We start from the raw sequence: 18,008 nt of genomic DNA, 5'->3' as shown, positions 1-18,008 counted from the left end.
CGATTGTTTCTTTTATCGGAAGAAAATTAAACGTGTGACTTGATCGACTTAATAATTCAAGAGAGACTAAATTTGACCTCGTTAACATATATCCACTTCTAATATAAATAAAAAGCGGAAGACGGGGTCGGATCGAGAGACTTTGATTAGATTACGTGATTGAATCTTTCGCTCGGATTGTCAATATTTTTGTTTTCTGTTTTGCCCAAATCATCCTCTTGCTTTAAGACTCCTTGAAATAATGCAAAGCACCTCTTTCAGACGCGGCACCCTCGTGGCGCGCGTCTTGAGATCTTAATCTTCTTCAAACTTACGGATCTGCTCGCGCGGTTTGTTGCCGCTTTAAGATTACACGAGAGAGCGCCGAAACGGTGTCTCGCTGGTCGGATTACGGCACGTTTGTTCTCGGGTGCTCTCTCGGGGGATGAAATCGTCCCCTTACCTTCCGCCGCGCGCGAGCAGGAGATGCGTATCCCGCATAGAAATTAAAGCGCGCGATAAAGCGGACTCTAAATCACAATTAATTAAATCATTAGCCACCCACGTTTTCTTTTATAACCGCAGTAACTGCTCCGGGGATGTTCAAATATCTGATGGTCTTTAAAAATTAATAAAGAGAAGATTAAAGAAGAGAGAGTGAAAAGAAGAAAGATATTTTACTATATTTTGGAATTATAATATAGTTACTTGCAAAATGTAAGTAATAAATATGATATACAACGAAAGAAAATTGATATATAAAGAAATGTACATGGTATAAATATAAGTATGAAAATATAATGAACATATTAATAAAACTGATTACTTATTATATTTTCGAGCTAGCGCAAGAGTTGCATATAGTAATGCGCGACTTTCATTGGAGAAAAAGGAACACAATTAACATCTGTTTATCTTTCTGTTTTAGGTAAGAAGCCGTCGCTGCCACTCTCATATCGAGACAAATTCAAAATAGGTAAGATCAATTTAACGGATTGTAGCGCTTTTATTTCTCGCGCTTGCTAGATTCTTCTAGGAATCATCCACGAGCAACGCCTCGAGCATGTTTGACATGTTTCCTTTAAGGTGCCCGGGCTACCGTCCTGATGCGAACAGACGCGAATTCGGCGTTCCTAGCCTAATTACAGGGCAGCTCTCCGAACACCTGCACCTCTTCTCCCGTTTCGTTTTCGTGCTTTCGCAACGGACACCCGTGAGTCCAACACGGATATGTGAGAAACGCGATCCAGACTTCCCCGACCAACCTCCCTCCTCCTTGTCCGGCCAACATTGTCCTTATGGCTACGGAGCCTCGAGGCATCAAAATTACTTACCTATATTTATTATGTTAACTACTATAAAATGGGATTAGACTGTAATAGTATAGACGCAATATCGCACCACAATGATGAATCATGCAAGATTATAGCGTAATACAAATATCTATTTCCCATTTTAATATTTAAAATAAGAAAGAAATATAATTTAGGCAAGTCTTAAGAAATATTAAGATCACATTATAGTTGTAAATAACTGCAAACATTAAAAAAAATAAAAAAAATTGAATTTATATCTTCATTAAATATATAATTATTGTTTTATTTATTTTTTTAATATGAAAACTAAATAAAAAATAGTAAATAAAAAACATAGATATTATAAAATTCAATCAAAAAATTTGAAATATAAAGAAATTATGTAACTATAAAAATAAGATAAAAACAAGAAACACAGATAACAAAATAATCTTCATGTCATTTATAAATCCCAAAGGATTTACCTTATTCTCTGCATATACTGTAAGACGGTACTGATATACTCTGCAGAATTCAATCACGTATCCTGAAGGATTTTAAAAGATAAACCAAAGATTCCAGATGGAATTTCTATAGTTTCATGAAACTAAAACATTGCAAATATATATGATTAATCAAAAGTTTAAAAAACGAGACTTTTAAATCGCAGAAACTATATATATTTAATTTGATATGCACGTGCGCAATTTCCGGATATTTAAGATTTATAAACGTTCTATTTAAAGTCAAGAATATCAAAATTCCCAGAATTCTAAATTTTTCAAACCAGAATTTTTAAGCCTTTAAACCGTTTACACTTAAAAATTAAAAGTTCTATTCACTGAAACGGTAAAAATTGGAAATTTAAAAATTGAAAGATTTTTAAGAGTTGTATAGCCGCGTTTTTCTATTTACATATTAAAGGCACTCGAATAAAAATGATAGCTCAATAATCGATACGAATGATATAAATCTGCTTTCAAATTGAATGAGCTGAGTTGGTTATCTCAAACACTTTATGCGACTCGCATGCCCGTGCAATTCTTTGATACACGTATATAGAAAGACCGTGCGATTACAATGGTCATCGCGATACGGAATGTAATAGAATCGGAAACTGACATAACACCTGCGACAAAAGCCCATCGAACGAACGAAAATTACCTTCGAGGGATAAAGGAAACTACTGCAACGCGAATGTGCGGTCTCGATTTTTTTCACAATTACAATTAATCAAACGACTTTTTGCATCTTAAAGTACTTTATTCTATCATGCATTGGCAACATATACGATGTGTTATATTCTTCATTTCTAATATTTAATCAAATAAATTCAGCCGATATCAACATAGTTATAAAAAAAGAACTTATTTTTCGTATATATTTCTAATTTCTCTAATTTTATCGAATATCGAAGCGTAACTCCGGACTCTAAAGAATTTTTATCCCTTTCACTTCCTTTTTCCATTTTCATCGCAAGGTATACGAAGTAAGTATATACCAAGTAGTCTTCGGTCTCACATCGAATTTCTCGTGACGCCGCTGTGTCGAAGCGTCCGAAGGATGCGGCACAACGGAATGGGACGGAAGGAAGGTGGAATAATGCGCTCGTTCTTTAATTAACTCGCGTCGCGCGCCATCGAGCTGGCCGACTTTATGAGTCGGCGCCGTGGAAACACGTGCTACGTTTATTAACACGAATGGTCTTTGACCCGTGTGTCTCGGTTGTGCAAGAACGGCACAGAGGACGCCAATCATGCAGGAAACTCTATACGCGGAAGATTTAATATATTGCCTTTGATATATTTCTATATCGGGCCTTGAAGAACTTTCTTTTGAATCGGTGTGCACAAAATGGTCAGACTTATGAAATTGTATAATAAGATTGAAACATAAATGTATTTTATGTGGACTGCCTTTCACACAAAATCAGTACATAACGATCGATATAAAAATAGATCGTTATAAGTTTTTATTAGCACACAAAAATTCCAAATTTAAGTTCGACATTTATTCGAGATGTAAATGTAAAGTACTACATTTAAATACTGATGAATTTTTTTTCGAGCATTAGCATTCTTTTAAATGTTATAAAAATCTTCGAAAATTTTTGACGATAGCAATTTCAAGAGTGCTACTATATATTTCGAATAAGCTTCCTAAAATTCCTAAAAAATTCCCTCCCGCACTCTCATCATCCTGTTTCTTTCGCGACTCTTAACTGAATTCTCTTGCTAACGAGAATCTATTTGTCACCTAGTGAGAAATGAACACATTAATAAATGACAGAAAATTAAATGTCGTAACGATCTCGAATAGGTTTATCACAGCCTCACGCCTCAGGTAATGAAAGAATTACGAAGAATCAACCCAGCGCGGCGTGTCATCCTGGGGGATAGACGCGAGAGATAGGATATACAACATATACGTGTGCCACACACACGGAGACGCAGCGTGTCACGTTTCAATATTTACGGGCTGAAATATTCACGAAATCACACCGAGGTCGGCGAATGCAAGGGAAAATGACTTGGCCGGACGCGCGCGCGTTCAATTCGGATGACGTGTCGCGACGCATCGCGCGGCCTCGTTCGCACGAAAATTATATTCATCAAAAGAGATGTCGGCGTCGTGAATATTTGATCGGCCGTTACCGTTGCGCTCGCGTGCGCGCGCGCGTCATCAATTATTCCGCCGCGACGCTTTTTCGTAGGCGGCCAGCGCGCGATAACGCGTGTCGCCGCCGTGACAGATGTCCATTACCAACGCGAGCACGGCGATTTCCAGTGACGATAATTGAACCGCGAATATGGTAGCCGCGCCAAGCAGTGGGAGCGTTGCCGCCGCGTGGCGAGCAACGTGCTCGCAATGAAGGATCGTTTTCCTTCAAGCGCGGCTGTTATATAGGGTGAGAATCATTAATGATCCCCGTTGTTTTCCCGCGCATCAACCGACGTCTTGCATAGAGATGGGATAACGGCGCGGCATGTGAGTTCACCTACAACCGGGACCGCATTAATGATTTAGTGTACGAAATATCATGTTGCAACTCAGTTGCAGCTTCGTTTCCAATTCTCCAGAATGGTGGTTTTCATCTGTGGGATATATCTCTCTGGAGAGGTACGATTTATTTATCAAGAATAGGCTAAAATATAACTTATGTTCGAAATACTCTAGAAACCGTCCTAGAAAACAGAGGGTTCTCTAATTTCTTCGAATAAAAGTTTCGCTTCCAAAAGTGGAGTATACCTACGAGATAATCGTTAAAAGTTAAATTGTTTGCTAACGCGAGGTAAAAAGATACGCGTTATTACGCAGACTAGACGCGTAGGCTGTTGTCGTCCGGCGTTATTTCCAACAAAATACAAATTTCCACCGCGAAGATCGCGGCCTCTCGCCTTCTCGCGACTGCGTTAATTAGCGAACTTTATGAATGTGCGCCAGCGCATATTAATCCCGTCATTTCCATACGTCGCCGGCGGAGCCGATTCACGTCGGCGTCGTGTAACAGCATTATGAGCGTATTCCATTATTTATAATGTAATCGGGGCCGCGCTTTTGTAGTCTGGCGCATTACGTAATTAGCACGGGAATTATCGGCGGCGCGTTGGCGACGGCGGTGACCGATATTTCGGCGAAGCCAATTTTAGCCGCGAGCCGAAATTGTTGCAAGCGGAACTCGCTATAAAAATATACACTTCAAATTCAATTAGCTTTTAATTCGTCGCGCGACATACCAGATGAGCACTATAATATTTGCTCGCGTTACATATTTTATTGTTTTCTTTCTTTGGTCTTTTCTTGTTTGTGATGTAATTAGATCGCCATGCAGAGAGATCGCGCGCACTGCCGCGGAATGAAAATATTATGAATGGGTTATACAGGAAACGCGATCGCCACTAAATAGGCCGGCCGAGCAAATGGCTCAGATTACGCGGTGCTATCCTAAGTGACGTCATCGCGATAGCATGTACCAACAATGGTTTCTTATTTCCGCTTCTTCTTCTCAGCGGCGCGGCGGTGGCGGATTTATCAGTGAGCGAACTGAGGCGACAGTTGTGCTACTGAAGCGACTACCTTTTGAGCAGCCGCTTTTTCCGAGTGTTAAAACGAGTACAAGTTTTACATACACCCTTTTTTAACATTACATTATTGCATATCGCCGCTACGACGAAATGGGAACGTTTTGCCATATAGTGGACCAGTTCGCAGAGGTATTCATTTCCGCGTGTCCCGCCGATGATGTAACCGTTGTAAAACCATTACGAGCTCGTCGCTCCGGCGCGGCTTTACGACATCGTTACAAAAAATCGTTATTTCGACCTGCAAACGGAAAAAAGTAGAGGATCGGCGGGCAAAGCGCATCCGGCGCGGATGAATGTCGCTCGCGAACGGTGACACCCGCGCGTCGATATCGCGTTATCGGCGTCCGCGGGCGTCGTCTGATCGATGATCCGCGCGATAGAAATGACGTTTCACCAGGACGTCGTTTCGTTTGCTCGCGTATTTAATGTCTTTTTTTTCGCGATCGCTCATCGGACACTTTAGCAAAGTTGAATAAAGTACCGAATTAGCGGCCAGCTTTAGTAGAAAAGTTTGCATTGAACTGAGCGGAATATTTTCTGTTTGGGCGAAATTGAATTCAATTTTTCTTGCATGGCAATTGAAGCCGTTAAGGTAGAAAGAGGCTTGTTTAGTCATTGGACTTAAATTATTATGTTTTACATTAATTTATTAATTTTTATTTATATTAAGGCCGACTCAATGTTTTTCTTCTGGTTTCAGATCCCTCCACCCCCAAGGGCTCTTGAAGCTCATGGGTTCCCAAGATTTTTACAGATGTCTTGAAAATTTTTTTATCCGATTTTTTCTTTAACTAACTCAAATAGCCTTTCCTTAACCTACGGAGTTTCAAAAGGAATACAATAAAATTTAAAATATAAATTCTTAGCAAACTGCTCTCTCACTTTGAATTAATTAACTATTAAATAGGTTTTACTTCAGGGCAAAATCTTAATTTGAGCTTTATATTTAGATGAACATTTAGGTATATCTGCGGCGTTAAAATTTTAAAAGTGCATTTATGTAAAATTATGGAATAACAACTCATATATAAATCACTGAGGAGATTTACGCCAATTGTTAAATATTTTTTAATTTATTGTTGTAATTATTTTTTTCATAATTTTAATTTTCAATTTTAATCTTCTTAGTCTTTAGCTAATTTGGAATTAAAGAGACGAACTTTAAAAGTGACAAAATATGGCAGGTATATACTGTACATATTATATATACTCCAGAATTCGTCGTACGTGCAACCACACTCGCTTGTGGGAAAAATTGTGCCGATGCGGACACCCGGTGTAATCGGGTTCTTTTGATCACGGTTCCGTAATAGACGAGTATGAGAACGAAACGCTATTTCGCATGCAAAACGCGACGACGAAAAATAGTGCGCGTGAGAAATGACTGTTGGCGCGCGAGAGACCGCGTGGGATTCGCGATGGTCATTGAATCGTCCTCTCTCGAATGGACGATCGATCCCGCGGGATGAAACGAACACTTCGCACGCGCGTTTAATGCGCACGAACGTGTATAAATAACGGAATACGTTGATCCTTGCAACAGCAACGAGGTATTTTTGCGTCTACCAACCAATAAATTAATGTAAACTCGAAATCATAAAAAAAGCGGAGAATGAGCTTGTTTTTTTAATTTGATACACTTCTCTCGACCTAATCTTCCGCTCAATGAGTTCGACTCGACGCAAAACGAATTAAAATAAAATCGCATTATCTCATGTGTTAAAAGTTATCTATATAAGTAATCTGAAAATAAGCAAGTTATCTTCTTCGAAATTTTCAACTAATATTTAAATTATTTAACGCAACTTTTGAGAAGACTAATTGTGAAAAAATCTTTCACAACTGATTTTTGCAAACTACGATAGGATATCGAACATCTTTCATATACTTTTGCCAAACTACATATCAAATTTATAGTAGATATTAGCGGGAGATACGGTCCTCCTCTCCCTTCCCTCGCATCGATCGGAAGTAACATTATGGAGACGCAAGTTCGCTCGGCTTTCCGCTCGGCCATGCATCTTTGGCTGCAACGGCTGCTGCACTTCGCGAGGCGCTCCCGGGATGCATAAATCAAAGTCCTCCGTGGAGACTCGCCTCGGTTACGCGCCCAATCCTCTTCTCCTCTCCGCCCTGCCCTCCTACCTGTTCCCTCTCGTTCCCAGGCCAGGCCAGGCCCAGACGGCATCAGGATTTCTAATTCAAGCTAATCCTTTTTCGCCGCTCTAATTACATTATCAATTCACGGAGGACGGGCAGGCGCGACGCGGCGCGGCGCGGCACTCACATGTGTATTTACAAGCTGCACGGGTGCATACAGCGGTGCATTTACATATGCGCTGACCTGTTGCACGTCCCGGCCGCGTCGGGCCCCTGCTTCCGCGGACCGTTCCAGTCGTCTGACTGATTTACGACGGTCGAATAAATTATAAGAAGCGGATAGAAGAGAGCATTAGCCCCCGCGCGCGCGCGCGCGCGCGCGCACACGCATAAACACACAAACGCACAGATGGGCGTCAGGTGCTCTCTATTCGCTGTAGTTTGTGCAGTTTGCGCTGGGAGAAACAAGCGGGTAGGGGAGCGGAGGGGGGAACGGGGCGAACTTTTTTTGGTTATCGTCGCCCCGGCGCAATTGCATCCCCCGTCAAATTGAATCGTAACTCGATGGGGGGCGATACGTCTCGCGTGTCGCGCGTCAATTAACTCCGCCTACGATTACAAGCTAGCTCCAGGCCGCCGGCAATTTCGACGGAATCGATATTACTCGACTGGCGCGGAATGTTGGACCGGGGGTACACTTCCTCGGACGCGACGCTACGTGACGCCGACACGACGCGGCGGTGACACGACATCGCGTCATCCGGCATCGGCGGGTGGGCCATCCTCCGCGGAATTTTCGACGTCGCGTGGTTTCTCTATATAGGAGAGAGTCCCGATGACAATTTAGCCAAACAACATTATACGTTTCTGCATCACTATTGTTTTAGCTGATGCACTTATCTAACATCTTCGAAAAGCTGAATGCGGAAAAGTGCTAAAAAGAGCAAATGCTAAGAAGAGAGTATTTTTGAAATATTTATATATCGACGTGAATATATCCAATTCTTGAATAAAAATTATGCTGAAATTAAATATATCTGACATTAAGTGAATAAGATTTCCTCATCTATTCATACTGCGAGAGATTAATATTGCGAGAATTCCTTACTCTTTCTACCGTTTAGTTCCCACTCCCTTCCTCATCATAAAATGACTCATTCGAAGTATTCACTGAAAAAATATTTTTAGTCTCGGTCTCGGAAAGTTTGTAACTGCGAAAGGAACGCTCACGATGCTTGATACATCTTGTGCTAATCAAATCCTGCCGAATCGACATTCAATTTAGATGCGTACACTGATCGAGACTCAGCATTCGTCGCGGTCGACCTTTCAAATCCGCTGAAACTGTTCTTCGCGTTACTCTCGTGGGTGGGTGCGACAAGGTATATAGTAGGAACGGAAAGAAAAGAGAGAGAGAGACGAAGAGAGAGAGTAGTAGCGGAGAGAACGGAATATAACGACTCCCTCCGCAACAATACTCTAGCAGTGTTTCAAACGGGGCGTCATCGACGACGGGTATGTATACACATGCCGCGCGTGCAATAAGGCTGCAAAGGTTTTGAGGTCTGAGACCGCATCGGGCTGACGACATCCCGCTGTTAGGTCGGCCCTTTCAAGTCGGCCGCCGCGGCAGCGGGAGGTACAGGCCGCGGCGGACCTCCGATATATTATTACTTGGAGTCATTAATGGTAAACTGCAATTCTCCTCTTTTTTCTCCACGAGTCGGGACAGTGCCCGCCACGACGTGGCGCGGCGCGATGCGATGGCTCGCGGTGATCGCACGTCGCGGCGTTCAGAATTTATCGGGAAAATATTAGCATCGATCACAATACAGTGCAAAAATATGTATATATTGGCCTTACAAATTAAAAAAAAAAATCATGGAAAAATTTAGTTGACTTTGTACTAAAGCGAAAAAGGATATTTCTGTTGATATTATATAGAATTTCCTTTTTTATGTATTGCGGTAAAAAAAATTAAATATATTTCTCATATCTTACTTTTATTATAATTAACTGCATTTGCTTAAGGTGTAAGAAATGCATTAATAAATTATCAAAAACAATATATATTTATTCTCACGTGATGGTTGAGAAGAAATTTTTAGCTTTATCATTTCCTCGAGCCAGACTGCTGTTTAAAAAAGACGTTCATGAGACGGAACTAGTAGAGTACGAAGGAATAATGATATTGAAAATATAATGCATTTTTGATTAGGAAGGGGGACATTAATAATGTAAGGCGGTTCTAAAGCGGAGAAGCGCGCGCGGTGATATATAAGAAAAATTCATTTCTGCCGAAGCCAGCCGTTGTTCTCCTCGGGAAGTCGAGTAAGTAATTTCAATGGAAATTTCACGGCGTTATACTTAGCTCCTAAGAGGATAGATGACTGGAAACCGCGCAAGGAAGGATTTCTTGAGATCACGGGACTGAAAACGCGTTGAAAGAAGCCTCGGGAACGCGGTACTTCATAGAATTAGTTCTCCATTTGCGGAATTAGCGTTCCTTTTGTAAAAATAATAAATATGCTAATGTAAATTTGAGTGAATTGAGGACGAAATTTCTTAATTTAGCAAGTTCGACTTTCAAATAATCTGTACAATTTTTGACTAGCAAAAGTAAAAATATAAATGTAATATATGATGTAATCTAAAAATGTTCCGAATTAAAAAAAAATTAGAGGATGCTTCCAATATTCTCCCCACTTTATGTTCATAATAATTACATTTTTAATTTACTGATATTTGTATTTGATGTGTATATAGTCGTAACCACAAGTACGCCCCAGATTAGTACACGGTCCTTGATTTTGTAATAATAATTAATTAAAATGTACAACGAGATACTCGGACGTAAACGATGTGCTTAAACGATACATTGGTCAAACAACACGCAAAGTTGAATCGCACGCGTCCTAACCGCGGCCACATGACGCACGCGCGTCGGTTGCATTCGCATTGGTAACGAGTGCATCGTCGAAGTGCAGTTAAAAGGGCGCATAATAATTTCATTGTCCGACGCTCGAGTTCGCGACAACTTTTTCGGGTTAAATACCGAGAGAGGGCTTCACCCGCTCGATTTCACGCAGCGGTGACGCGTTTTACAACCCGCGCACAATCCGCATGGAATAAGTTCGGCCGCGGTAGCGACCGCATGACGCATACGCGTCAGCCGCAGCTGCGGCGGGTGCAGCGGCGGGCAAACGGCAGTGAAAAAGGCACTTCGACAACGATGCGGGGCCGTGCCATAATTCTCTCATTCAACAGCGAGACGAGGCTCAAACGTGTTTGTTCTGGTGAGGATCTAATTTTCATGACGAGCTCGATGTTGGAAACGAATTACGTGAGTTTGTATGTATAGCTAGTCACATTCGTTGCATTTTTGCAACTTTCATCCTGATCTAAGAAATATTTTTTGTAACATAATAACCGCAATGTCTCATATTTCAAACGTCAAAATACTAAAATCAACATATATGTACACACGTACATACATACACACACATATATAACATTCCGGGAACAAAAAATAATACTTTACCAATTAATACGCCACAACTTCGAGGGAAATTGCAAACTCCTCGATCACGCTCAAAGAACTTTGACGACCGGCTCGAGAGCTGTACCCGGGCACACAGGCGGCAGCGATCGAGAGCTCCGGAGGGCGAAGCGATAAAGCCTGAAAGGACTCTCGAGAGAGTTCCAGCGCGGCCGCGAGTCCGAAGATTTACACGAACGCAACGAGCAAAGAAAGAGACGGAGAGGATCCTCTCGCTTTCCGGTGCTTCAAACTTGACGAAGCGCATTTGTCGGTGGGTGAGTCGCACCCCAGTAGTGAAACACAGTCGAAACATCTAGGTATGTATGTATACAGCGCGCGGCCCCCTCGGAGCTCACCGCTCCCGAGGGAGGCAACGTCTTCCCGGCGTTCGCGAGCGTTGACCGCATACACACATTGAGACCCAGGTCGCGTTTAAAGGGACCGAAGGCGAACTCTCTGGCGAATCCCAAGGAGATCTCACCTCTATCCTGGAATTCCTCTAAGTTGGTCAACTTTGAACGACTTTGCGAATATATATCTCGAAGAACGACGTAAATTAAAAACTATAAAATAAAATTCTATCACGTAAAACACTTAACTTCGAGATAATTCGATACACAGTGCGCTTTTATTTTATATAAGCCCGTGTCACACTACGTATCGCTGACGCGGATCGGATTGAGATTGCGGGTCGCGGATCGTAATCTAGCCAATCATAGACGAGCAGCTCATCTGTGATTGGCTGACAATCGATCCGCGATCCGTAATCCCAACCCGATCCGTGTCCGCGATACGTAGTGTGACACGGGTTTTAAGCTCCGCGATCTGCAATCCCAATCCGATCCGTGTCCGCGATACGTAGTGTGACACGGGCTTAAGGCCCACGTCACACTACGTATCGCGGACACGGATCGGATTGGGATTACGGATCGCGGATCGGATGTCAGCCAATCACAGATGAGCTGCTCGTCTATAATTGGCTGGATTACGATCCGCGACCCGCAATCTCAATCCGATCCGCGTCCACGATGCGTAGTGTGACACGGGCTTTAGGCGAATCGATGCGTTCACGGCAGTAGCGTTTTGATCGAAACACACGTCGCGCCCGGTGCTCACTTCTATCTCATTCCTGGTTAATCGAGCATGTCGATGACGCCGTATATCGATTACCTGCCGCTTACGGTGTTATCGGAACGCGCTTAATTAACGGAGAACAAACTGCAGCGAGAATAACGGCGCGAGTCGAGCGTTAATCGCGATGTGAGGAGCAAAAACAGGCAGCTGAGAAATTGCCTTTCGTGTTATAAATCTTTTTCTTGCCTCCTCTTTCTCAGCCCTCTGCCATTTTTATCAAGAATATGCTGGCCTTAGCGATATTTTATCCTACTTTCGAGAAGCTTTCTGTCTCGTCCGAGTGGAAAAAGAAAGTTTAAATTGAGCACATAATACGTGTTTTTAGCCTTTAGTTTTTTTTTCGTTTGTTAACTTATGTGTATACAGATGTATGTGTATCGCAGATGTAAGATTAAATTCATTTCTTCATTTTTGCTTCCCAGTAACTCTCGAACATTCTCATCTTCAATGTATCTTTTTTTTTTTTTATTCGGATAAGATATCATTCAAGACAAGACACGAATTCGGTGTTACAAACAGCTGGTCGAAATAACACTTGGGACTTTGGCATCTAGACTAACAAGTGGAATCGAAAGGTACGGAATTGAAGTTCTTGCGTTGGCCCTTTACCTCGTACCGTATTCCATACGGGATTAACAGAAATTTAGGGGCGACCTTGCTCGACGACGCGAAACGGCCGTATGGCCACCGCAGAACATGGCGCCGTTCGAAGTCGGTATCGGGCCAGAGCGTAGCGAGCGAATGGGACGTTAAATCGAGGCACTCCTCTCGTGTGCCCTCCGTAATCCCGCGCCGCATCCTTGACCTCCGCCACCATCGTTTCCACGCACGCAGTAATTTACCGCGAAACACGCGCGTCGTTACTCAGCCCGTCGCTTTGTTCTCAGATTTTCTGCAAGTAGACGTCTGTCCGAGATGATTTTTTTTTCTTTCTTTTGCTTGAGGATCCTTTACGTAATGATCGATAATGACGGCTGGACATGTGCCAACTAATGACTTTGGGAAAGGAATGCCTATATATGTGACTTATGCCTGTACTGTTATTAAATTTGTCCTCATGTTGCATTAAACCTTATTTCATAAAATCAAATGGGGGAAACCGAGGATATATTGTAATCAGTGCTTCGTTATTTTTAACATAATTGCATAATAATCTAAGCTTGAAGTACATGTACGTCAAATATATATGTCAATGCAAAGAGATAAAATATAAATTAGCGCGTCTCTACATCTCTGCAGTGTGTACTCAGCGTGTAGCAATGTGCTGGGAGAGACAGGCCGAATTGTAAAACTAGGTATGAGCTTATTAAATGGAGATATAATGATTGTGCCATAATATAATGTCCAGGGAGAGAAACGAAGAATGAGGGGAATGAGGGAAGAAGACAGCGAAAGAGGGCAGCGACAAGGGAACAGCTTGCGCGAGGCAGGAGACAAGGGGGGGGGTGGTGTAATAACTCTGTCCGTGAAAGCCTCGTCGTGAGTTCATTAGTTCCGTACCGACGCGCCACAATGCTGGTTTAGTCCGCGGTTAGGACTTTCCTCGGAAATGCTGCGGCGCCGGCAAATTCAGCGAATTTACCCGCGGATTCCGTGCCGAAGCGTTTACATCACACTAGAATATTATATTATGTACCCAACCCTCGTCGAATGTGCGTTCATAAACTGAATTTAGCCGCTTTAAAAATAAAGGAATAGATTTGTTTTTATCCACGAGTGTGGAATTTATTTTATACTGTTATAATACTTTAAATAATATAATATAATTTTTATAGTATACTACGATAAGTAAGCTAAAATTTAGTTTAGACTCTTAAATCGCACAAAAGACAAAGTTTTAAAAAGTAAATGTACTTTAAAAGATGCATCGCGGTGCTTTTTAAGAGAGAAGACGACATAATATTTTTCCTACTAAATTGAATGAAAATATCTAAAATTGAGTTTCTCAAGAATGATACCGATATTAATGCTTAAGAAAAAATTCATTAAAAATATTAAAAATTTTAAATATTCGCGGCGCGGTTAAATATTTCCACAGTGTTTCAAACGGAAACCCAAGATGTAAAATTCTTCATAAAAAGGAGAAAGGGATAAAATATATTATTTTATCTTAAACTCTTTTCATCAGAAAAATAATCCGAATGCAAAATAGAAACCTCCGCACAGAAACCTGGATATGCGTATAAACCGCAAAAATGCCAGCCATGCGAATAGATTAAATATCGCAACAACGTATAATCCTATCAGTAAATAACGCACCCCTATCCTCTAGGATTTTCGCATACATGGAGGTTTTCCGGAAGCGGAAGCCGATGTGGATGCGGCTGCAACAGGCGTCGGAGGTTGTGAGAGTTCGACCGCGCGCGTATAATCTCCACATTCGATTCACCGCGAGTTGCAGCCGCACGGCAACGTGCGTGCGGTTGCGTGCGAATTACCGCGCGAATCGCGACGACAACTCTTTGGCCGAAAGATGGCTAAAAAAACGTATATCGCGTTTTTCTGTTGCAGAGAGGTACGACACCGCATACGCTTGCGAGGGCAAGACGCTGGAGATCGAGTGCGGCGAGGGCAAGCTGATCCACCTGATACGGGCGAACTACGGCAGGTTCTCCATCACGATATGCAATGAGCACGGGAACACCGAGTGGAGCGTCAACTGCATGTCGCCCAAATCGTTCCGCGTGCTGAACAACGAGTAAGTACCGCACGCGCCGTGTCTGTACATATCTTTTTTTTTTTGTGATTGACTTCATTTGATTTGCCTTCTACACGTACCTTTGATCTCCGTTTCTTTGGCGCGAGCAGAGCTGAAGTTTCGCAAATGATAAATGCACGCGTATACGATTGACAAATGACGAAGTTATTAAAAAAAGGCACAATGCCGAAAATTAAACGATCTTGAATGAAGAAAAACCGTGTCATTTAGTTTTTCATAAGAATTGGTTTCTCTCATTTGTATTTACATATTTCAATGACTGGTACAACTGAGCTTATTCTACTTTGACGATCAGAGAAATTAAAACGTTTAAAACGTAAAAGAAAGAATTATTCGTTCACAGTCGATGTAAAATCCATAATAAAGAAATTATTGCAAGTAAATTATTGGAAGATTAATTAATTTTCTCACGAGGAATACAATTCTGTACAAAGTGAATAGTCTACGAAGCGGAAAACGAAACTAACCTTTACACTCTTGCAACCGTGAAAATTACTAGAAAAGATAATTACTTAGAATTCTTGCTGAAGCAACGAACCATATCGATTGACCTCAATTATTTTTAATCAAGTACAGACCTACACGTTATATGGAAAAAGGACGTCTGAAAAAGAGGTTGGCAAGCATTTTTCAGTTTTCGCCATACTAAAGGAGTAATATATCTCTAAAGATATTTCATCCGACCTTATCTTGCGTAATATATTCAAGATCGTATTGTATATATTGATCGCTGCGAGTATATGTTATATTTTCTGATGAAGCAATATTCAACTCTGCTCGCATGGCTCCAACAGAACCCGTCATAAATATTTTCGAAAAATGAAGAACAATGCACAAATCGCAATCAAAAGAGATATTGAAATCGATACAACCGATAGTAAATCAGACTTGTCATTTCGGTAGTTATTTCACGTTTCGTCGTGTCTCAGATAGATTCGTTGAAAGTTTGACGGAGTTTTAACGTGACATCCGTGTTCTACAATCTACGTCATTAATTTAAACGTGCTGTCGAACATTCAATTTACTAAAAATATATTATGTATATTTGCTCAAGCTACAAAAACTAATCGATCAATTAATTGATTAATCATGAAATCGTCCATATCGAAATAAACAAATAATTGTTTAAATATACAATTACTTTTAAAGATATGTTACATTTAATTAAATTACAGATAAGTCGGGTTGTATTTATGTATCGTTCATAAATATTGAACTATCAATCGATTTGTTCTTCGTTATTCGAAGTGACGGGATCTAATGAGCGTCATTCCTTTCCATTCCCATCTCACTCTTTAGCTTCCTCCTTGAAATCAACAAAATGGAGCATATATTAAGAAGGGAGAGCAAGGGGATAAAATATCGAGCGAGGGAAACGAGGTCGGAGGCGAACCGCTTCACATGGTCGAGCGAACTGGCCAATTGCTGGACCATTGAAGAATGTGTCTCGCGATGGATCGACTAGGAAGAGTCGCACTATCAGCGATAGCTTCGCTATCACGGTCCTTGCGAGAATCCGCTTCGTGTCCCTCGCTCGCGTTGCCGCGATCGTGAAGAACAATGCATATATATATTCATCGGTTCTGGAGGTCGGTCACGTAACGTTCGCGTTGCAAGAAAGAATGTGAAAAGCAAAAATAAATTTATCGATATCGTATAGTTATACATAAACGAAAAGTAAAAGAAGAAAAAATTCGTTGATCAATCGCAGTGATCGATCTCCTAATAGATACCACATTCTAAGAGGCGTAACTAGTGGAATGTGAAATATTGAAGTTATAGATATTGAAAATGGATAAAATTTTTCAACATTACATAACACAATACACGCCTGTTAGGATCAGGATATTTTTACTCGTATAATACATTTGTACCAGTCATGTTTATAGAGTGAGATGATGTATATAAATAGATTGCGAAGAGAGAGAGAATACACGTCCACCTATAGTTACGCCATTATTCATTCTCGGACTTTTTCGCCTATTAATCTCGTTGATCGCAATAGATCGCGATTGTTCCATGGAACTACATTAATTAATGTGATTGCAAAACGTAATCATGTGTTTACGAAAAGCATGAAGATTTTCTCTTATTCTTGGTGATAATAAGATTGAAAGTCTCTTATCTGAAAGCGATATATCGAACTTGATGCGAAATCCAATCTGATTACAATTTATTACATCCTTCCGTGGAGCAGTCGTCCTATCTAGAGAGCCTAGATAGATGCGTTAAAAAATACTCTTCAGACTCCTGCCTTTTTTTTGGTTTACTATTATTTATTAAAAGGCTGTATTCACAGCGCAAAAATGTTTAGCTATCTTATGTTTATTTCATAATTATATGGAGTTTTTTTTTTATTAGATAAGAAAAGAACTCGGGGGCTCAATTTGGCGTGACGTATACGTAATGAAAAGAGTGTGTGAATACGGGCTGTTATTTATTATGTAATAAAAGATGATGTTCAAGCGAAGCATTGATCGAGAATTACGTGTTTTGATAAATAGAGGGAAAAAGAGATAAAAATGGACAAAAATATGTTTAATAAATGTTATATTTAACGTTTTTAATTTTGTTATGAATAATTGGACAAACAAAATTTGATTATAAATCTTGATCAATATCGAAGAATTTTACTGAAAAATAGTTTCAATTAATTATATAAATTAATATTAATGCAATTAATTTGTGCACCTTTCATTCGGGAAAACAACTATTCATGCATCTATTATAATATCACCGGGTAACAAATCTCAGTGAATTATGTTAGTTAATTAATTCAGCTATATTTTTAATACCTGTCGATAAAATTAATATTCATATTATCCACGTAAAATTAATATAAAAAAATATTAAACATTTTGAAATTTTTACATATAATAAATATACGTGTTTTCGTGGCTGAGATTTTTTTTTCAATTAGATTACAGTTTGCAGAAAGGAATCAAACAATACTCTATAATACTCTGAAAAATTTTATTCGGTAATGTATTAAAACAGAAAACATTATTCAATTAATTGATTATTTCGTAGAATTTCTATCAATGGAATTTTCATCTTTTTCCTCTTTCTCCCATCATCACAGAAGAAGTTATTATATTTTTTTTTTCTAAATAGGAGTATACTGAGAGAATGAATCATACCGATATATTTTTCTC

General features: G+C 40.4%; 1 protein-coding gene across 3 annotated transcripts in view; it reads left to right on the top strand.

Annotated features, from left to right (window-relative positions):
• LOC143897200 (latrophilin Cirl) overlaps nt 1-18,008 on the top strand; it is a 470,740-nt gene that overhangs the window by 403,563 nt on the left and 49,169 nt on the right. For 2 of the 3 annotated variants that reach the window (XM_077405633.1, XM_077405632.1), the window contains 2 exons: nt 908-955; nt 14,646-14,832. In XM_077405633.1, the coding sequence (XP_077261759.1) occupies nt 908-955; nt 14,646-14,832 (235 nt within the window). The remainder of the gene's footprint in view (nt 1-907; nt 956-14,645; nt 14,833-18,008) is intronic. The other variant, XM_077405631.1, reaches the window with a different exon arrangement.

This window comes from Temnothorax americanus, unplaced genomic scaffold, assembly GCF_048541705.1.
Source record: "Temnothorax americanus isolate GAGA-0224 unplaced genomic scaffold, ASM4854170v1 Scaffold2, whole genome shotgun sequence".
In the NCBI taxonomy this organism is placed as follows: Eukaryota; Metazoa; Arthropoda; class Insecta; order Hymenoptera; family Formicidae; genus Temnothorax; species Temnothorax americanus.
This window is presented reverse-complemented; position numbering and strand designations above follow the sequence as displayed.